Genomic DNA, 23316 nt, shown 5'->3' with positions numbered 1-23316 from the left:
TGGCCTGGGCAGTTCTTTCAATGGTGGTACCAGGCAGGAGAGGACCACGGGCAGAGGCATCCCCAGAGTGTGAAGGCTCCAAGAAATCTCCTTCAGAAAGTCTAAACCTAACAATTGTAATAATAAAAACAAATTTTGCAAACAGCCAGAAGATAGACCCTCAGGTGTAAAGGAAAGAAAATTTGAATAACACAAGATGATTTTGGTGGAGGGAATGGACTGTTTTCATCATGTCAGGGTCCTACTCAGCAGTATTCAGTGGTTCCCTCTGTCCCACCCAGTAAAGCCCCCAAAGTTCCTTTCCAAGGTGTCCTCTCTTTGCCCTGAAGGTGAACCTCACCATCTCCTGCCCCAGTCAAAATATTCTACTCATTGTCCCCAAGGCATCTTGTGTATTACTTCCTCTATACCTTTCCTCATACTATTCTCTTATCTGGAATCCCCTTATTCCTTTTCTCGGACCATTGGAAACCTATTCATTCTTTAAGACCCAACTCAGTTTCCCTTCCTAATCCCTCTTTGCCCAAGTGATTACTTCTGCTCCAAACATCCCCACTCATACAGCACTGTCTTTCTGCTTGTTTCATATTCATTTACTTCCTTACATTATTAATTATATTTTTATATTTATATTTCTTATTTTCACAACTAGAAGGCATGCTCTCTGTAGGCAGGGACCATCTCCTACAGTATCTAATACGGTGCCTTACTTCTAGTAGGTATTAAATAAACTGTTTGGTTCATTGGCTGTTAACAGTAATAATCCGTATCACAAGGATGGACTATCTCTGTTTTATGAATGTAGCATATATTATCCCTAGTGAAACTAGGCTGATCCCAGGCATTGTGCATGATGGCGGTCCCTGGAAGAGGGATATGACAGCCCCAGCATTCTTGGGCACAGTTGCACAGGGACCAGGCAAGGAAGTAGGCTGGTTGGGTAGCCAGTGTTCTACCATGGGCAGAGGAGCACTATGGGGTATGTGCTATCTGGATTTTGGCGCCTGGGGCAAAGTCCTGACCAATGTTACTAGGCCCGTCTCTCAGGGTCATTTCTCTGCTATGATGGAACATCTTAGCACTTTCATGGATGCTTCCTCAAGTATTCACCTCATGTATTCTGGCAGCTAGGTGGCACAGTGAATAGAGCACCAGGCCTGGAATCAGGAAGACTCTTCTTTCTGAGTTTAAATCTGGCCTCAGACACTTACTAGCTGTGTGACCCTGGGTAAGTCACTTAACCCAGTTTGGTTCAGTTTCCTTATCTGTAAAATGATCTAGAGAAGGAACTGGAAAACCACTCTAGTATCTCCGCCAAGAAAACCCCAAATGGGGTCATAGAGACTTGGACAAGACTGAAAAATGACAGAACAATAAACATATATTTGACCTAATTGATTTCTATTCAATTCAATAAACATCTATTAAACACTATGTGCAAGGAACTATGCTAGATTCTAGGATTATGAACATGAACATGAGCTTTTAAAGATCTTATAATCTAATAGTGAAATGGAAAACATGATACCTATGATAGAAGATAGAACTGATTTCTGCTAGGCTAGGCTTAGCAATCATGAGCTCTTGTCCATAAGGTAGCATAGTTTAATCAGAATCAAACATCTGGTCAAGGGAGTTTTCAGGCAATGTTCTGTAAAAAATCTAAGGATCCTAGGATTATAGACTCAAAGCTAGAAAGGACCTCAGAGGTCATCTGAGCGAAGGAGACAATATTTATATAGCACTTAGCACAGTACCTGGCACCAGATACTGTATCAAGGCTTCTTCCTTCCCCATCATCTGATCCAAGCCTTCACTTTACAGATGGGGAAACTGAGGTCAAAAGAGGAGAAGTGACTTGCCTAAGGTCACATGGATAGTAAGTAGCAAGGCCTATGACTCCAGATCCAGCTGCGCTGAACCACACTCAATGATAATATCTTCCTTAGATGACTAGAGGGTCAAAGGTCAGGAGAAATATTACAGGGGTACCCTCAAACTAGCTTGTGAGAACCAATTGTTAAATTTTTGGTATGAGCAGTTACACCTCGGAAATCAGCAAATGTGTAAATCAGTATTTGACTCATTGTTTTGTAGGTTTAAGAGGAGATAGAGAAAATGCTAATAATGCGTATTAAACTAAAGAGTATCCCTACATTTTTTTTGGAAGGGCCAATCGTTAAGCATTGATCAGCACACCCCTGGGTATATTAGCTGAGCCCATTTTAAAGGAAGGGCAAGACATCAAAAGGCAGAGATGGAAGGGGTAAATTATCCTAGACACCAGAGCAATGGATGGGACAAAAATGGGAACAGAGAATAACCTACTGCGGCTAAAACATAGAATATAGTATGATAGAAGACTGAAAAAGATAGGGAGTAGCCAGATGGAGGAGATCCAGATACCTGCATCAGGAGTTTATACTTTGATCAACATGCAATGGGGAGCCACTGAAGGTTTTTGAAAACAAGAATGGCATTTTTGTGTGGTTCATTAGGAAGATTTTTATAGATGAATATTTTTCCTCTTCCTAATGCTTAGAAAATACGGTCATAACCAAGTCATAAACTATAGTGAAACAATGAGACTCTTATTATAAATCTTGGCTTTATATAGCAGATGAGGAAAAAAGGGGGGCTCTTTATGTGGTTTTTTTTTAGCTGCCTCTTCAGTATGTTGTTCGTTTTTGTTTTTGTTTTTTCCCAGAGTCCCATCATCCTATAATAAGCTGGCAAACGGGTTCATCAGTTATGAATGCGGTAGTGCGTGCCTGGCTTCTTTGTTCATTGCAAAACAACAAAAAGCCAACATATTTTTTTAACTCATAAATTATTTAAAAAAAATAAACTTTGGTTTCTGCAGTTGCGGAGGAAGTAGTCTTTAGCCCGTCTTGAGCTGCTGCAGGCAAAACAAAATGGCCGTCACTCGATGTGTGACAGCTTTGTCTGCCTAGGTGGGCATGATGGAGGAACTGCAGAATATGGGCGACATTAAACTGTGCTGCCTCTCGTTGAGAAAAAAAAGGAGCAAAGTGGCCTCTTTTTTTTTTCCTTTTTATTTTACTTATTTATGTATCGGGGAAGGGTGTATTTAGAAATGCAACAAAAGATTATTCAGCCTGTTTTGTTTGGCTCTGTTTTGCAGATCAATGCTAATGACAGCCTGTGACCTTGGAGCTGTGACCAAACCGTGGGAGATCTCTAGACAGGCAAGTCATGATTAATGGCCAAGCTGAGCAGAGGAGGTATTGGTGGGACAATATTCCCAGAGCCCTGACTTACAAGGGACCAAAACAGCAGTCAATTTATATCAGTATTAACATAGTGCACATAAAAAAAAAATAGCAGGAGATTTCTGCAAGGCAGAGTTCGCCACATAATCTTTTTCTTAGCTTAATACCATCGAACAATATTTAGACAATACAGGAAATTTTTATGTAATGAATTAAAATATCATTTTGACTTTTAAGACCTTTAAAAATATCCCCAAACTGACAGATATTTATTTTTATCTTAAGATGCTAAAATTCTCCAATTTTATTTAATGTCTAAAATGTCTAGTAAGGTAGCCATGCTATTTTTTTCCCTTAAGAAAGACTTAGAGATCATGGACTCTTATGTATAAAGTATCTTAATCTAATCAGAAAAACAAATCAGGAATTACCCCATCATGTACCAGCCACATGTTAGCTTTATAGCAAAAGTGTTATTTTTTTTAAATTTTGTTCGGAGATTTAGTCATATCTCAGTCTTAAGATTCTTGACCAGTTCATCTTCTGTAGCAATTAATAGTTCTTTAATAATCAGTAACTCCTGTGGACTGAATGCCATTCAAAAATAATCCTTGGTTCAGTATCTTCTCATCCACATTCAAAGGCAATAAGGCACTTTAAGGTATGATACATTTTAAAAGAAATTTTTTAAAATGCAAATATGGCTTTTTGAACAACTTTATGCTTAACATTTTTGTGTTTCTCCCTTAATTTTAGTCTGACATGTTTAAGGTGGATTAAGTAGGGTATAACCTGGTATAGTAGAGAGAGGGCTATCCTTGGATTCTGGAAGAGCTAATATCAAGCCTTGCCCTTGAAATACTTGTTATATGACCATGGACAAGTCACATGATTTGTCAGCACCAATAGGCAGCTCAAGACTATATGCTAGAGAGAATTATTGATTGTATTAGTGAAAGGAGTTTCCAAACTGAGAGTCTATCACACGCATAATAATAGTTAAATTTTAATCTAGCACTTAAGGTTTGCAAAGCACCATATAAACATAGGTTGTTGTCCTTCATGCTCAAAGAAGACCAAAATGACATCACTATGTCACGGTCAAGGTACAGTGTGTCTGGGTGTGGCTGATCCAATTAATATGAACTCGCAATACTCTACCACAGGTCAGACACAAATAGTCCATATGAACATTTGGAGTGGAGATGTCTCTAAATTTGTGCATTTCACTTTTTTGAGCTACTGCAATTCTGCTTTGTTCATAGAGAACAGTGTTTTCTTTGATGCAGGCACGCCATACTGGGCAGTCCTATACCAGTGTCTCCATGTTTCACAATCAATTCCACAGTTCTTCAGAGACACCTTGAAAATATCTTTGTATTACTTCTTCTGACCTCTCTGTGACTTGCCTTGTGTGAGTTCTCCATAAAATAGTCTTTTAGGCAAACATAGCTTTGGCATTCAAACAGTGCAGCTGGCCCAGCATAGTCATACATACATATGTGTGATATATATATGTATTTGCAGTGTCACTTAATCCTCATTACAACCCTGTGAGCAAGGTGGATTTTCTTGGCCCCATTTTGCAGGTGATGAAATAGGCTGAGAATTAGGTCTAATAAAAAAAGTCAATTGATATGCAAAGATCTCAAGGAAATGAGATTCTTGGTTCCACCTTGCTTTTACTCTTTCCCAGGTTGCTAAGGATTCTTGTTTGAAGGAGAAGAGAGGTGTATAGGTTAGTAGCATAGAGGAAGAAGGCTATTCCTGGCACGTGATAGCATTGGAAATGATTCGGCTTCCGAGATTCAGCTTCAGTCTGGCGAAACGGACAGACAGTAACTTCCCTTGAGTAAAACAAAAAGAAAAGGTAGGAGAGGAGGATGAAATAAATGGTATAATAGAGGCAAAGGCAGTCTAACAGCATCACAAGAGGGAATCCGATGCTAAAGAATGATAATGAGAAAACAGAGAGTAATTCACACTTTGGCAATGTCAGTCTTAAAGTATGCTTTTGGAATAGTAAAATGAATGAATGATGAAATTAGAAAATATCTAAACACAAGCCTAATCAGAATGAATGAAACACAGGACTCATCACTCTAAGGCAGCTATAGAAAGCTTAACATTTCCTCATTACAAAAAGGAAGAAAGGAAACAGGTTAAAAACTTACAGAAATACTTCTGAAAGATGCTACTTTATGGGGTGATAGTAAAGGTTGACAATACGTATAGAATACTGGATATAGCAAAAGTAACTTGTCTTGGTTTCCCTCTGGATGGAGCTTAGGAAAAGGCTGAGAGCCAAGAATGGAATCTAATGGTCCACCATGGTCAATATTAGCAATATTCACATAACTGAACCAACAAAGAAGCATCAAACAAGCGGTCGATTAAAACAGATTTGTTTACATAAATGGAGGGATTTATGATAGTAACACAAGATCAGGTCATTGCTACAGAAATTGCAAAAAGTTCATCCTTAAGGAGGCCAGACATATTGATCAAAACAGATTTTGCAAGGAAATGGTAGAAATTTTGCATGCTACAAATCCAAATCCAAAAATATCCTTGGGAATTCAACAAATTAATAAGTACTGCAACCAGGGCATTACCATAGACACACTATTGCCCACAATCACCCAGATGTTATTACATTGGACCTCAAAACTTTAAGGATAATATTTTAATGAATGTCATTATATTGAATAATCATAATCTCCAGACTATATGTAATAAAAAGTTCCTAAAACATAGAGAACTAGCAGAATGAATCAAAACCATGTGGAAAGAGAATAGAGTATGCATGATCCCTTTTGTTCTCCCTGTAAAGAAGCTTTCATCAAGTAAACAAAAGATGAGCTTATATCACAATGCTATTATTTAGTTACAAAAGGCAATTATTTTATCCACCCATGCAACAGTCTGCCAAACATCAAACATGAAGAAGAATACTAGGATGGTCACTTGTCCATGGACCATGTCTGTCTTAACTCCATTGAGTCTAAGATGAACAGAATGAGAACAACAATAATAAATAAGAGATAATAGTAATAATAATTTTTAGGAAACCTGCAACACTGGTTACAGTGTTACAGTTACAATTAGGGGTCTATTATCTCATTGGCCAATGTATATCACACGGTCCTTAAGAGTCAAAGATACAGACAGAGCATCAGAGGGATACAGGCCTACTCCAAACAATCATGATGATAGACACTGAGGACAATGGAGTGAGCAAGTGGTTCTTCTTCCTGTTCTAGTACCACAACAAGGCAGGACACTGGAACCCATCAGACATAACAATATCCTGACTGAAGTTGGAAGTGTTTCAGTGCAAATGTTGCTTGCCACTAAAGCAGACAAACCCTAAGTGCACATGAACTGGACCAGGGCTATCCAAAATATGGCCCGTGGGCCGCCCGCAGTGTGATTTTATGCAGCCCAACTGTGGGCTTTTTCACGAGAGAAAAAATAAAATAATAATTTGCATGGAATGCATATTAGATTTTTTAATTCCATCACTAATAAATAATCTGGTCGATGTTAATTTTCTTTGGTGTTTTAAGTAATAAGTTCCATATTACAGATGGAATATATCGCATGGAATTTTCAATCGATCTATGGGATGCGTTCCCTCTGTATGATGCAGACTAGTCAGTATGCACCTACCTTTATACTGTGGTGTTGTCACTTTGTTGTTTTGTGTTTGCTTTTGCGCTTCATGCCTTCACCTGTCATATTGATGACGCATGTTCCCCACTTTCTAGTGTACTGTATTTTTTATTCTGGGTTCGGCCCAAGAATAATTATTTTATTTTAACGCAGCCCTGAGATAACCTAAAACTGGACAGCCCTGAACTGGACTAACAAAGATGAAAGTTTTCATTATGTGCCAGTGATATTTCATAACAAAATTGGAAACTGATCTTTTTGTCAATGGTACTTTCAGCAATGTACTACAGAACTGATAAAAGGCCATCATAAGAAGTAATCTCTTTCCTCACCCCAGACTGGATAAAATAAGAGCTGAGTTGGAGGAGTTTTTTTAAATCTGAAGAGGGAAAAATTGAAGAATGGGAAATGCATTGGAAAATCTTCATGTAATGCAAACTCTAGAAATCTACCTAATAACCAAAGTGGACGGGTATGCTTAGACTGAAATATCAAAAAGTCCCTTTTTTAAAAAGTTTGGCATGATTCCAAGAAGCAGAACAACTAACCAAAACAGAGAAAGTTTTGAAAGCTGGAATTTGCTCTCACTGTCCTCCCACAGTATTGTACAGAAAGTACAAAAATGTTTTATTACCTGTGTGTAATGGTATAAGCAGGAGCTGTTTTTCTGGTAAGAACCATAAAAGGAAAGGAAGAGTTATCAAGAAATACTCTTAAAGAAAATACCCTTAAAGACACGGGTAAAACATCACCATGAAAGAAACAACTTGACCAAAGATGTTTAAGACCTATAGAAAGACAATTTAAGGTTACACTGATAGCTAACTGTTGTGCACAGTGAAATAATTTGAATTATATGCCATCCAGTTAAATGCAACAAAAGAGAAACATGTAAAATGGACTCTGGAAAACAAAAGTATATCAGAAATTCTAGATTTTTTTAATTAGCAATTGAAAGCAAAAGTTAAGAGATACAAGTAATCAAAGCAGTGCAAAGAACGACATAAAAAAGTAAACATAATTTATTTAAAAAATATCTGTTACAGAGACAAGGAGCAAAAAAGTCAGAGAAGAAAGAGAACCTCAAAAAAGGAGAATATGGAAGTTGTTTGGTCAACATTATATGCCAGTACTATTTCATAACAAAATTGAAAACCAACCTTATAAGCAAGGGCTTCGTGACATTTTTTGTTGTGGTTGTTGGGCTGGGTTTTTTTTTTTTGATCAATGGTACCTTTAGCACCATATAACATAGTTACAAAAGGGTTATAAGAAACCTAATACAATGAAAATGCAAATTGGATCAAAAATGAAACTTTGAATCAGCTTTCGTTGTTCATATCACCTCAATACCCTCTGACTTGATGACAGAGTCATGGGCTCCAGGGCCTCCATTTAAGAAGGGGGCTCAGCACAGTCTTCTCCCCATTATCCACCAGCTACAGTGCTTTTGGACTTCTCCATCATGTTTCCAGTGCTGGGTACCTTCCTCTGTTTCCATCCCTCAGTACTCTTCCCTCCTCCCCACCCCCACCCTTTTCAGATTCCTTTGTTGTCTCCTTCCCTTAGATTAGAAGATCCGTGCAGGCAGGAACTGTCTGTCTTTTTGTTTGTACTTATATTCCCAGTGCTTAGCAGTGTCAAGCACGTAGGAGGCACTTACCAAATGTTTATTTACTTATTGAAACAGAAGGCTTATGAAGTGTTAATATAACGAATGACAGAAGAGCTACATCAAGGAAAGTAACTGAAACTCTAGCTTTTTGGCAAATCCTGAATGTGCTAGAACTAGATAATATGCATAATAATTGGCTCAACATTTCACTATGTCATATGAATTACTAGCAAAACACTGTCAGCTTCTTCTCTGAGGCAAATTTGATTCCACTCTTCTGAATAAGAAATGTCTCATTTCTGTTACCAAAATGTGTGAGAACACCAATGACACCTACAAATATAGGCCAATTATGTATTTATGTACTTTACATAAAGCATTCACACTTGCTGTCACTAAACAAATCTAGAAATACAAGAAAATAATATATTCAACAAGAATTCCCCGGAGTAGAAGGAGCAACTTATCAATTTGGCAATGAGGTGAAGTGTATAGAGTACTGCCTAGGGTCAGGAAGACCTGCATTCAATTATAGTCTCAGACACTCGCTAGCTGCGTGACCCTGGGCAAGTCACTTAACTGTTTGCCTTAGTTTCCTCCTCTGTAAAATGAGCTGAAGAAGGAAATGGCAAACTGCTCCCGTGTCTTTGCCAAGAAAACCCCAAATGAAGAGTTGGACATCATTGCAAAATGAGTGAACAGCAACAATTACTGAACCAGCGGCTAAACACAGCCATAACATTTATACTGCCTTTATTGATTATCATCAAGCCCTTGACTCAGTTCCATCCTCATAAATTGTTCATTTATTGAAAATATATAAAATAGATGCAAGTATAGTGATACCCTAGAACATTTATACCCATGTAGAAAACTATTCTCCAATTACAACATGGCATCAACATAATGAGGTAAAGAACAATTCATGTAAAAGATGGTATTGTGGGGGGAAAGTTTAATCTCATTGTGGTTCTTCTTAGCTTTAAACTAGTTATCTCTACTAAATAGAAGTGAGCATCACTTCTAAGTTAAAGGAGTTGAGCCAAAACATTTTACTGAGCACTTGATATACAATGACGACATCCAAGTTATATGGCTCCACCAAAAAACATCATGCAGTTTCTTCATCTTGTGAACTCAACTCTTTCTCTGAAGATATCAAAATGTCATTTGGACTCAATAAGTGTAAAGTTTGCAATGTACCATAAGAAAAGATAGACACTAACAGCTTCAAACTTGAACGCAGAGCTCAGATTGAACCAGTGGATAAAGCCAAGTTTTAGTCTCCCATAGGTAAGACATATCAAGAATTATTGTTGGGTTGTTGCATTTGTCCTTCATTCTCAAAGAGGACCATGACATCAGGGAAATGATGGCAGTTGACTTTGATTCAGACTTTGATCCAGAGCCATCTGGGTCCAGTGGCCTGATATTCACCAGGATGCTTGGAGATGACCCAGGATGCATTGGGAGACCCTGGCTAAGGTCTTTTCAGGTTCTACTTTGAGTGAGGTAATGCCTATTCAGTGAATAAGCCTCTTTAAGAAGTTAATTAAGGGATGGCCCCTTTAATCAAAACTCAAAAAAAAAAATTAAACTGGGGCTCTGGAGGAGAAAGTGAGGCTGGTGACCTTGCACAGCCCTCCCTCACTCAGATCAAAGTCAACTGCAAGTCATGTCATCATTTTCCTGATGTCATGGTCCTCTTCGAGAACGAAGGACAAACACAACCTGTGAGTATCCTCTGCCTCTGCCTCTGCCTATGCTTATGCCTCCTCTCCCTGCTCCATTTTGATGGCTGAAGGCTGCCTCCTTAACTTTGGGTTTAATGACTAGATTTCTTTCTCAAAAACCAAGCCTTAACCCAATTCTCTCTGGAGCTCATAGATTAGACAATAGATCCCTGCCCTCCTAGCACAGAGTGAAAGTAAATACTAAATAGTAACTTTCTCTTTTGGCCAGGAACCCTGAGGGTCTTCCCCTCCCGGTTTGATACCAAGAGTTAAGCTCAAGGAGAAAGCTGTGGCTGAGAATGTTAAGAGACTTACTAGTGTTTAAAGTAATTAAAACCTATAAGATGGATTATTAGAGATTTGAAAAGAATCCTATTAAATACCTATGCAATATTTACAAAATCCAAGACCCATCTTGCTATGGCAGTTACAGAAAATTAACACATCTTCCTCAGAAAGGAAGAAGGAAAATGTTAATGTTTTCAGAGCACTTGAGAAATAGGTTAGAAACATAGTTATCCTTTTAGAACAAGTAGCTATCACTGAGTAATAATAAAGGTCAATAATAGGTGTATGTCGATGATTTGTCAAATGGATCTGTTAATGGTTTAACCCTGGATGAAGCCTATGAAGCAACTAAGATCCCAAAATGGAATCATAAGACCCTTTATGGGTAGCTATGAAATCAGCCAACAATATGCTGGCAAAGAATGTCAAGTAAATGTCTGAGTCATGCATATTTGTTTATAGGACAGGAGAGGTCAATGATTACAATTCGGCATCAGGTCATCTCCACCAGAAATTACAGAAGAATTAGACTTAAGAAGCCTGAGCTCATTGATGAATGCAGATAATGAAAGGATACAGTAGAATTGTGCAGTACATCACAGTAAGATGCAACAAATTTATCATTTACTGAATACATAGTACAACATGACCTGCTGGCTATAATTATACATCAGAAACTCACCATCTTGCCTAAACTAACAGATGGAAAATCTCCATACTACAAATATAGACTTTAAAGTTTGCTGGAGAACCCAACAACTAAACCCTACTATAACCAGAATATTATCCCAGATGGAACTATTGCCTAAAACCACCCAGATATCATATTAGTCCATAAAACTTTGAGAGTAATGTTTTAATATATGTCATACAAAATTCTCATAATTTCCAAGCTATGTGGAGTAGAGACCAAGAGGCAGCAGCAACCACAATGATAATAACAAGAATAACGCTAGCTAACCTTTATATGGTACCTGCCACGTGCCAGGCACTGTACAAAGCACTTTACAAAAATTATCTCAATTCAATCCTTGCATCAGCCCTGGAAGATAGGTACCCTGTTATCTCGGTTTCACAGTTGAGGAAAATTAGGCAAACAGAGATTGAATGACTGGCCCAACATCACATAGCTAGTATAACAACAACAAAGCAGAGAGATCGCCTTGGCAACAAAGGTCTGTATTGTCAAAGCAGTGGTTTTTCCAACAGTAATGTATGGCTGTGAGAATGATGCTGGAGAAGACTTTTGAGAGTTCATTGGACAGCAAGGAGATCAAATCAGTCAATAATTAAAGAAATTAATTCAGACTATCCTTTGGAAGGACAAATGCTGAAGTTGATGCTTAAGTACTGTGGCCCCATAATGAGAAGACAGGACTCATTGGAAAAGACCCTGATGTTGGGAAAGATTGAAGGCAAAAGGAAAAGGGGACAGCAGAGGATGAGATGGATAGATAGTGTCATGGAAAAGATGAACGTGAGCTTGGGCAGACTTTGGAAGATAATAAAGGATAGAAGGGCTGGCATGCAATGGTCCATGAGGTCCTGAAGAGTTGGACATGACTAAACAACTGAACATCAACAACATATAGAGCATTTACAGTATTCCAGACAGTGTGCTAAGCACTTTACAATTATTGTGTCCTTTGATCTTCACGACAACCTGTGTTTTTACTGATAAATATGTAAAAATATCAGGTGTTAGCAAACAAGAGCTCAGGCTCTCTCTGACAAAATTTTCAACAAATCAGTGTTTATCTAAACTGTTATTACGCCTTCAAACCCCACACTTTTTTGTCTGTGCATGTTTTCCCTCTGAATCACATGGTCACAGATATTTTAAACGTGCTTATTTTTAAAAGTTTAGGCAATATTTTTCATAAATAAGTAGAACCTACTTTTTACGAGTGAATTCCTAAAGAATTTTTAATACCATTATGCTTCTTTCTTCCCCTTTCTGAAACAATTTTCTTGGGTCCTTTCCACCCATCTTCCCACACAAGTATAACTACAGCATGTGGCTTTCCCCAGTGATCCCCTGAGGCCTGATTAGCATCTAAATTTCCTTCTTTAATAAAAAATTCAATCAGCAGTCACTTAATGTCCTGATTGGGTTTTTAAGTACAAAACAAAATAGTGGTGCCAGTCGAGCTGTTGGAGAAGTGCTGAGGAGATCCTCAGGGGCCCTCTAAAGAACAAGAACAGGTATTTTTTATTCCACTGATTTCCAGGGGCTACAGATCTACACAGAATTCCTACCTCTGTGGGGCCTGATGAACACATCTAATTTATGTTGTGTTGAGAAACTCAATCAAAGAGCAACCAGAGGAACCTCGTTGAGTTTGGGAACAAAGCACCTGAGGCTCTAATCCTTGCTTGGAAACCTTATTCCTGCTGGGCAGAAAGAAGTGAGCCCCAGGATACGAATGGGAAGCAGTGGCATAAATGATGATGGGCAGGAAACAGGTATAAAGTATGACACACATTTTAGATTGGGCCAATGTAGAAATTTGTTTTCCTTGAGATAGCTAGGGATATAGATATATAAATATATACGCACATACACACATATACATATGTACACACACATACACATTTACATATATGAAACCCTTGATATATAGATATATACACACACATGTGTGTATGTATATATATCAAGGATTTTTCTTTTCTTTTTTCCCTCAGGGAAGTAGGTAGGAGTCAGAAGGGACAGAAAATAAATGCTTATTAATTGAAAAAAATAATTAGAAAAAAGATATGATAGCTTACAAATTCAGAACCAGAAATGATAAGAGAGCAAAGCCAAAAGCAGAGGGGAAAAATCAGGTCTACATATTTTGCACATAAAGTTCAAATGGTTTTATGCCATAGTTTGACTCAAACTTTTTTGCTAGAAATGTCGTATCTGACTTGTCTGGCCATCCTACTTCCTAATACAATTTGAGGTCCTTTCTAGGCAATAGAATGCTTTTGTAAATGGCAGAACACTTGCCATTTTCAGTTTGCTTTCTGGTATGCAGGGTTTTTTTTTTTAATTATAGTAGTATTTTAGGATTGAGAAAACTCTCATAAGTGAAAGGTGTATTGATTGTCTTGATTCTCAGAATTTACTGTACCTTTCACTTTGCTAGACCTAAGTAGTATATCTTTTAAAAAGTCTCAAGTGAACAGGCTCAAGTAAACAAGGCACAACTAGACGAATGTGGACTTCAGGGTTATTTTCCTGCTTCCTTTGAAGTCAGGGATCTTTCTTGGCTCAGCCAGGCAAGCTTGAGATCTTCCTCTGCTTCCCCCCATGCTTCGTGATGTTTCTCATTGTTCTTGTTTTTGTTCAGTCATTTCAGAATTTTTAATCATAAGTCTTCAGCCACATTATTGAAAAGAGATGCTACCTCACTTACCCTACTAAAATAACACCAAAATTTCCCAGAAACTATCCCTAGGGTTTGGTGAAAAATTATCTCTTCCAATCAACTAATCAACTCTCAATCATCCATGCTCATGGAAGGGAACCAATGTCATGCGAAATTCCAAAGAGCAGATAACCCAAAGATTTCAACTTTGGAATGTGTTTATGTGGTCTGAGAGGTAGCAAATTTAACTTGTGGGTAAAATTTTGATCAGTCTGGTACTAAAATGCCTCTTCTGTGAATGTGGATAGACTACATCTCAAATCATGTTCCCACAAAAAATGATGATGGTGTGTTATAAAAGACTGCTATATAATACACCAAACCCACAGGGTAGGTGTTAGTTCTTCATAGCCTCCTGTTATAAGAGCATGCTCTGTAGTTATCATTGCCTCAGTATGTTTAAAATAAGTCTGGGAGAAGTCACCTGGAAGAGTTCTCTGTAGCAGAAGGAAGACAATCGAGATATAAATATGCTATGGATGACCCATTAGGTAAAATAACCTATATGAAAATAATAATGGTTTACCTAAATTATTATTTGATTTATTTCTTTACCAGAAGATATTCCCAGGGGTGTGGAACCTGCAGCCTCGAGGCCACATATGGCCCTCTAGGTCCTCAAGTACAGGCGGCCCTTTGCCTGTTCTACCCTATGATGTGTGGGCCTGATATTTCAACCCCAGTCTGGAAGCAAGACTATGGAGATAAAGTCTCTCTACGTAGCTGCGTAGAGGAAGCATTTTTAAAATGTTTTGATTAGTTAAGAATAGAAAAGGCATTATCATTGGTGTGTTCGGTAATGCCCCCAAACGTAAGAGATGGCCATGTTTTCCTACTTTGGGAAGGTAGATGTTGTAAGCTTGAGCTATGCCAAGGTTGAAATAATTTCTGTTGTTCACTAAAAATGTCCACAGAAAAGAATTGAAATGCTGATGTTTTCCAGGTGGCTGAACTAGTAACCAATGAGTTCTTTGAACAAGGAGACAGAGAGAGAGCTGAGCTCAAACTCACACCTTCGGTAAGTTTATTCTTATTTTTGTGAAACCATATCAGAAAATGAATCTCTCAGCTATCAAGTAGCTGAAAGCAAGAGGGTGAATAAATGGGGAGAAACAGGCTTGAAAGCTTAAGAGTCTAAATTTAGACATGGCTGCCAAAGGGCAATTTCTCCCAAGGTTCTGGGTAAGGGAAACAAAGGCAGAAAGTTTCTCAGCAAGCATTAACCTAGCACCCAGAAAGCCCTGGAGTGTAGTCAACAGAAGTAGAGATCTAGGACTGTAGGCAAGGTGCTGCTGGGCACACAGGTGATACTCAATAAATAAATCCTTGCCTGACTTATATAAAAGAAAATAAAGTAAAATGTAAGATCCTTGAGGACAGGGATAATTTAATTTTTCATTTTTCATCCCCAGCCCCTAGAACAATGCACTATATGTGGCACTAACTTAATAAATAAATCCTTGCTATTTTAAGAAGGAAGAAAGGAAAGAAAGGACTTTTTTAATTTAAAAAAAATTTTAATAGCACTTTTAAATGCACAGAATAGAAGGAATCACAAGTAATCAAGACAGCTTTGAAAGTTACATGTTTACATGTTGAATATATTATATACTTTAAAAGAAAAGCAAGCTTTCCATAAATAACCAGTTTCACCTAATCTTTTTCTGCTCAACTATGTTGATGGAAATGCTTATTTTATTTGGTATTTATTAAGTTCCAAATTTTAAATTAAAAGAAAGAAAAAAGATGAAAGACAAAGTCTCTGGTCTTGAGGAGGAGAAAACCAAGGCACATGATTATAATAGAGAACTAGGCATTCTCAATGTTATTTCCCTCTTACTGAATTCCTACTGCCATAAGTAAGGCATCTTTTTCATTTCTCAGTTTTAAAAATGTAGAATACATATCCCCTCCCACACACACACCATCTCTTGTCTTATAGGGGCATTATAGATGTTTATTAAAGTCTGAGTGACACTTGGAAGCCCAAAAAGGAATGATCCTGGAGAAAGATCGGTGTCCTTATACTTATTTTGTGCCTGAACATTCAGAAAGAATCCTCTTGTCATGACATCAATACAGAAGGCACTCTTCTCTCTAAAACTTACTCTTGCTAGATCCTAATATACAAGTCAAGATCATAGGGAAACTCAGCGGGAAAGACACACTGGCATTACTCAAGTCCAGTTACCTTTGTGAAGGAAAGTAAATGCAGCCATTTGGCTGTTGGAAGGTACTTATGATTTGTGGGAAATCTGGGCTTTGGCAGTCTTATTTTAATGATATTAAAAGACTTAGAAAATTCAACAGAATGAGTTCTCAGAGGACAGAGATTTGTTGGTTCTGCTTATCAATCATGATCAATCAATCAATCAGTACAAGTTTATTAAGCACCTACTATGTGCCAGACACTATACTAAGCATGTGTGGAGTCAGAGCTTTTTATTCCGAATGGTTTGGGACTGCTTCTGCCTAGAAGGCCTCTTCACTTCTCCGTCTTAGACTCACCAGCTCCCTTCAAAGCTCAGCTCAAGCACCGCCTCCTCAGTTAGTCTTCTCTTGGCCTCGGCTACTGATGCCTGACCTCCAAAGCTACTTTGTTTTCGTCATGTTATGTTCTTTCATTTATTTACACGACATAGATTATAGATCTAGAACTGGTAGGGAATTCAAAGCCCACCTCGTGCAACTCCTTGTTTTACACAGAAGGGAAACTAAGGCCCAGGTAAGTTAAAGTCTCACAGGTTATGAGTAGGTATTGTCTCCCTTGATAGAATAGAAGCCCTTTAAAGGCTTCTTTAAAGCCTTTTAATTTAAATTAAAGCTAGTAAATGTCGGAGGCCGGATTTGAATTCAGGAACATGAGTCTTCCTGACTTCATGCTCAGTGCTCTATCCACTGTATCACCCAGCTGCCCTACAGTAGGGACTTAATAAATACTTATTGGTGGATTAATCGGGGGAGAGAGTCTGTATTCTACATTTTTAAAACTGAGAAACAAAGGAGATGTGAAATGTCTTCCTTATGGCACTAGGAATTCATTCTCCTATTTGTAGCGCCAGTGCTTAGTATATAGTGCCTGCAACCTAGTGGGGGCTTTGTTGTTGTCAATTGTTGAGTTGTTTCGGTCGTGTCTGACTCTTCATGACCCCTTTTGGGGTTTTCTGGGCAAAGATACTGGAGTGGTTGCCATTTCCTTCTCCAGCTCATTTTACCAATGAGAAACTGAGGCAAACAGGGTTAAATTACTTATCCAGGGTCACACAGCTAGTAAACGTCTGAGGCCAGATTTGAATTCAGGAACATGAGTCTTCCTGACTTCATGTTCAGTGTTCTATCCATTGTGCCACCCTAGCTGACCCAGTAGATGCTTAATAAATGCTTATTGGTGGATTAATTGACTCTAAAATCCACCCTTGTACAAATAGATTTCTGCGTATAGAACAGTGCTATTTTAGTTTCCAAAGCAGTCACTAACTTTATTATTTTCACATTAATTTTTAAAAAAAGTCTACTTTCTTGCAGGAACCATGGAGCTAGTAACCTTAAGAGAGAATTCAAATCCAATAACCAATAAATAGCCTCTGTTGTGGGCAAGGCAATGTTAGATCTCTTTCTTTCGAGGTGGGGGAGAAGAGGATACAAAAAATAAGTGAAACCAAGTCTTTGTTCTCTAGATACTTATAATCTAATAGGGTGGAGGAGAGAGATTCAATATTATCATAAGAGGCAGAATGTGACAAGTTCATAAGAGAAGTAAAAAAGGAGGGGAGTGGGATGGGGGGTGGGATTGCTATGAGAGGCCTCAGGCTGTGTGACTGAGTTTGATTACAGAAATAAAGCTCTTGGACTGGAATGCTCAGCGTTTATGTCTGAAGGCTATGCGTGACCCAAGTGGCTTTCAACTGCACACACTTTCAGAAGTTTTTTTTTTCCTTTAAAAAACCGCTTCCCAGGCAGCAACTGAAGGGTTTACAATGCAGCAATACCACAGGTCATTTAATTAAATGAGAAAAATATGAGTAAATTGCCAGTGTTGGAGGGCTGGATGCCGCAATGAAGCAGGGCTAAGGAGCCTTTGTCTGTAGGCTCAGGTAAAGGGATCATCTGAAAGGCATGAATGTAATTAATTTGACCCAAGTCTAAATGAGACTCTTTCTTCACAAAGTGTCACACAGAGAGGAAGCTGACCCTTACAATGAGGCTGATGGGCTGAGGTCTTCCATGACAGCGCTAGGAAGGCATGCAAACAATTACCAACTTTCGCCTTCATTTTTTCTTGTCAGGTTAAACAGGGTGGGGAACCTGCAGCCTCAAGGCCACATGTAGTGCTCTAGGTCCTCAAGTGCAGCTCTTTGACTGAATCCAAACTTCACAGAACAAATCCCCTTAGTAAAAGGATTTGCTCTGTAAAACTTGGACTCAGTGAAAAGGCCGCACCCAGGGACCTACAAAGCTATGTGTGGCCTCGAGGACACAGGTTCCCCAACCTTGCTAAAATAACTCGAGAGCCAGGGTTTCACCAGCTCCCCTGACATAGATCAGAAGGTCTTCATAAGTGTCAGTAGCTAAACAAATTCATAATAATAGCTACCATTTAAATAGTACCTACTATGAGCCAGGCAATGTGCTAAGTCCTTTACACTTACCTCATTGATCCTCACAAAAACACTAGGAGGTAGATGCTATTATCATCTCCATTTTACAAATGAGGAAACTGAGGCAAACAGGGTTAAGTGACTTGCTCAGGGTCACAATCTGGTAAGTGTCTGAGGCCATGTTCGAACTCAGGAAGACTCATCTTCCTGACTTCAAACCCAACAAAATTGGGGAGAAGAGGAAGGCAGTGAAACAGTGTTGATTATCATATATCCATGTCTGGTCTGAAGCAAAAGAATCTCTCAGATTGAACAAAGCAAGATTTTTTTTTAAGCATGATGGAAACAGAATCCAAAGATAGGTGGCATAGTACACGGAAGTGAGAGGTACATACTGGGAGGACAAGCTGTTAATAAAACTGTTCAAATAATAAATTGATTATGTCCAAAGGGGAACCAGTGAGGCTTAGCAAGTTCAGGAGGAGCCAAAAGAATATTTGGAGAAAGTTAAATATTACCAGACATTATCAGTATTATCAGTAATGGAAATTACACAACTGAGTAAGTATAGGCTTTTTTCATTGTTCTACCTAGAGGCAGAAAAGTTTGTTAGTTTCTTCAAATTAGCAATACCTAGTCTATCAAAGACCTTTTTATTTATGTGGAGCTTTCTAGACACCGAGCTGAAAAAGGTGAGCTTAAGGTCCTGATTTCCAAGGATGGAAATTCAGAAATGCTGTGAAGGAAGGAAACCCTCTAATAAACATACAAGATAAGGTATTTATAACAATAAAAGCTGACAAATTAACAACCTCCCATGAAACAGGTGAATGTAAATTTTCTTTCTTTCAAACAGAGCATCTATTTTGGGCTCTTTGCCAACCTATCCCATTCTACTCTATTGCACCTTGTACTGAACATGAAAACCTGCTATATTTTCATGGCACTAAAATCCATGCCCTCCCCTTAAACTGGACACCCACTTCTTACTGACTTGATTTTAGGAGGAGTTCCCATATTTGTAAATATTTTTCACCCCAAGTAATGACATGCTATAAAACTCAAATAAATTTAACTTATAAATTTCAAAAAAAAAACAGATGAAAAAACATTTATTTTTCATCCTAGATAAAGGAATAAGATGTGTGTGTGTGTGTGTGTGTGTGTGTGTGTGTGAAGATTGGTTGTGATCTGTGAAGTGTTCTGTTTGTAAAAATTGCATCACGGCTACAAAGTATTAGATGAAGCATGTGTGAAATACTCATGTGTAATAAAGTATGTGTGTGGTTTCTTTTTCCCCTCTTTGCAGGCTATTTTTGATCGAAACCGAAAAGATGAACTGCCTCGGTTACAATTGGAATGGATCGACAGCATCTGCATGCCTCTGTATCAGGTAACTTTTACTTGTGAGTGTCTGAGAGCCCTGTCTCACCCAGGATAGTAAAAGCAGGATATAACAGCCGTGGAAGCTTGAGTTTTATCAAAACCTTTCAGGGCCTTTTTGTCGTGCTTGAGATTTGATTTGCTGTCTTTTATCAGAATACTGAACATCCGATGGGAGAAGGAATCAGTGGAGCTGATTCTCATTCCCTTTCTGCTGTTTACCTGCTGTGTGACCTTGCACAGATCACTAACCTCTCTCTCTCTCAAAGCCTCAATTGCTTCATCTGAAAAACGGGTTTTAAGAGAGAAGGGCTATGTGAGTAAGATAATACCTCGTAGTCCTTTCCAGCTACATGGTCTTTGATTTTATGAGTGCCTGAAACAAATTCTGGGCTGGATTTGGAGTCAGAAAGACCTGAATTCAAATCCCTACCTCTGAAGAAATACTTGTTGAACACAAGGATGGTTCTACTATGACATCTCTTCACTTCATTGAAAGTCACTTAGGCTCTCAAGGCTCCAGATGGCGCTCAGAGAGTATCAGCCGTAGACCAGCTACCCACCAGTGTTGGTGGAAGGAGTTCTTGTTTTTGTTTAGAAGTTCCATATCTCAATGACATCACACATCTAGGGACAAACTATTTTGCTGTTGTTGTTCAGTCGTTTCCCATTACGTCTGATTCTTTGGGACCCCTTTTGGGGTTCTCTTTGCAAAGACACTGGAGTGGTTTGCCATCCTTATTAGCCAAGTTTCTTTGAGCAAGTCATTCAAACTCTCTGAGCCTCAGTATCCTGCAAAATGAGGAGAACACATGTAGCATCTTCTGTATCTTGTGAAGTTATTGTGAGACTCAAATGACATATTTGTAAAGGGCTTTGAAAATCACTCTGAGTATTTTAATAAATACCATTTAATATTATTGTTCTTATTATTAATGCAACCAATGTTTGACAATTCCATTATTAATATAATATATATAATTATATAAATGTAATATATTATAATAAAATAATAAATGGTTTGGCTGAATCAAAGCCATCCCCCTATGTCTTCACTTCAGAAGTAAAGTAAAGACAATAGTGAACTCTTCCATTTATGCACCACTTTGGGGATCTAGATTATTTGGGAGAAAGGAAGACTCTCTTATATTAGCAGTGACAGCTCAGTATACATTGACTATTTAGTTTTATTTCTATTTATTTGTTTGGAAAAGGAAAACCTGGTTTGTTCTTTACCCCCTACTTAGCTCGAATCAGATTGGGCCTCATTTTCACTTCAGAGTAAAAAGCCCATGTAGAGAGAGCAAAATCTATTTAGTTTCTCACTCTATGCAACTTCCATTAAAAACATTGTATTTTTAAGGACTTTGCAACCATTATGCCTAAGTCTTATCTACCACATTTTTAGTACTTCTAAGATATGCTTGGCTTTTTCATTAACCTGGAAAAAGAGCTGTCATGAAGATGGAAATTTCATTTCTCTAATGGCTATAAATAACTAATGCATATTCATTCTTTGAGTTTTAAATTATCCATTGAATCAGTAATAAAATGAAATCTGAAGTGCAAAGTTGAAAGGGAACCTAAAAATAGATAGAGTCTAAATATAAAGAGTGTGAAGCGTCTTTGTTCTTTTTAAAAATTGAAGCATTGGGTGGAAAAAGTTCTGGAATTTAAAACATCATACACTAGTAACATCTGCTTTTATTTCTGGTATTCTATTTATAAAAAAGAAAAGTTCTGACTCCATAACTCCAAAACATTGGTCAGGATTTGGTCAGGATCACTTAGTCATGTACTTGTACTTAGTCATGTTTACTTAGCAACTTCAGCTAAGTCCTTGACATGAGTCAATAATGATGAGAAGCAGCATGGTATAGAAGAGGTGAGCTGGCTCAGAGTCCGAAAGACCTAGCTTCCAGTCCTGTCTATGACACATTGTGGCGATAGGACCCTGAGAAAGTCACTTAAGCTCTCAAGGCTCCAGGCAGCTCTCAGAGAGTATCAGTCGTAGACCAGCTACCCATCAGTGTTGGTGGAAGGAGTTTGGTTTTTTGGTTTTGTTTTGTGTTTCTGCTTAGAAGTTCCATATCTCAGTGACATCACACATCTAGTCCCTGTTGACTAGTCCCCTCTAATGAGATTTTCTGTAAGAGCTGACTGTTTCTTATCCCAGGAATGCTCAGATTCAGATACAATAGGCCATATAATATCCTCAAAACAAAGACAATCCAATTCACATCCACAAACTATTATTGTCTATTATGTCTCAGGTGTTGGTGCTATAAAGACAAAAATGATACAACTCCTTGCCCTGAAGGAACTTATATTCAATTAAGATAGAGGTTCATGAGGACCAACATAGGCACGATCTCCTACATGTAATAATTACTTAATAAATGCATGTTTACTGATTGATATACTCAGAATTCTGACTATTTGATCTATCTCCCTAGGTTAGGTTTGGGAGGCTGCTAAGAACATTTGCCCGGCACCCTGACTTGCTATACATGAATATAAGCACATTCTTTTGACTTAAATTATAATAAATGTTGAAAATGGTCTTCATGTGTTCGTCAATATCAAGTCAACTAACCCTTTTCAGCAGAGTGACACAGATCTCTTGGCTCATTCTTTACTTCTTTTTAAATATTGTGAGAGCTTCAGGTAAAAAGTATTTTTGTTGTTGCTCAATTGTTTCAGATGTGTCTGATTCTCCATGACCCCATTTGGGGTTTTCTTGGCAAAGATACTAGAGTGGTTTGACATTTCCTTCCCCAGCTCATTTTACAGCTGAGGAAACTGAGGCAAACAGGTTTAAGTGATTTGACCAGGGCCAAACAGTTAGTAAGTGTCTGAGGTCAGATTTGAACTCAGGAAGATGAGATTTACCTATCTAAAATTCTGGAACCTAAATCTCAAATAACCAGGTTCTTGAGCTTAAAAAATAATTCTGCTACTACTCTGCATGTATATGTTTTCATTTCCACGTAAGGCAGCTATTATGATTTTTGTTTTATTGATGGACAAATTAAAATGCAAGAGATTACAAATACAAGAGATACAAAATAAAAGAGATCAAACGTATGTCCATGTGGTTGACCTGGTGCCAGGCTCATAGCCTCAGTCTTCAATGAATGGCCCTTCCATAAATCACTCTCTGATGAAATCTTCCTTCCCATTTGTTCCTTCTATTTAAAACACTAAGAACAAGTGTGGAGTTTTGTTGTTTGGTATTGTTTGATAAGCAATGTGTAATATTTGTTAGGAAAGGTCTGTATATCTTAACATAGGATGAAAATTTTAACCCTGTTGTGATTGGTTTCTCATTGATTTTGATACTTTGATGGATACATGGTCATTGGTCTAATTTGG

At 38.1% G+C, this 23316-nt stretch overlaps 1 protein-coding gene across 1 annotated transcript in view; it reads left to right on the top strand.

Moving 5' to 3' along the window:
* Positions 1 to 23316, top strand: part of PDE11A (phosphodiesterase 11A) — a 485178-nt gene that overhangs the window by 420043 nt on the left and 41819 nt on the right. Inside the window, exons 17-19 of the mRNA XM_036745320.1 lie at positions 3146 to 3209; positions 14904 to 14978; positions 19868 to 19951. Of these exons, the coding sequence (XP_036601215.1) occupies positions 3146 to 3209; positions 14904 to 14978; positions 19868 to 19951 (223 nt within the window). The remainder of the gene's footprint in view (positions 1 to 3145; positions 3210 to 14903; positions 14979 to 19867; positions 19952 to 23316) is intronic.

The sequence above is a fragment of the Trichosurus vulpecula genome, chromosome 2, assembly GCF_011100635.1.
Source record: "Trichosurus vulpecula isolate mTriVul1 chromosome 2, mTriVul1.pri, whole genome shotgun sequence".
In the NCBI taxonomy this organism is placed as follows: Eukaryota; Metazoa; Chordata; class Mammalia; order Diprotodontia; family Phalangeridae; genus Trichosurus; species Trichosurus vulpecula.
The sequence above is the reverse complement of the archived record's forward strand: the minus strand, read 5'-3'. Positions and strand labels throughout refer to the sequence as shown.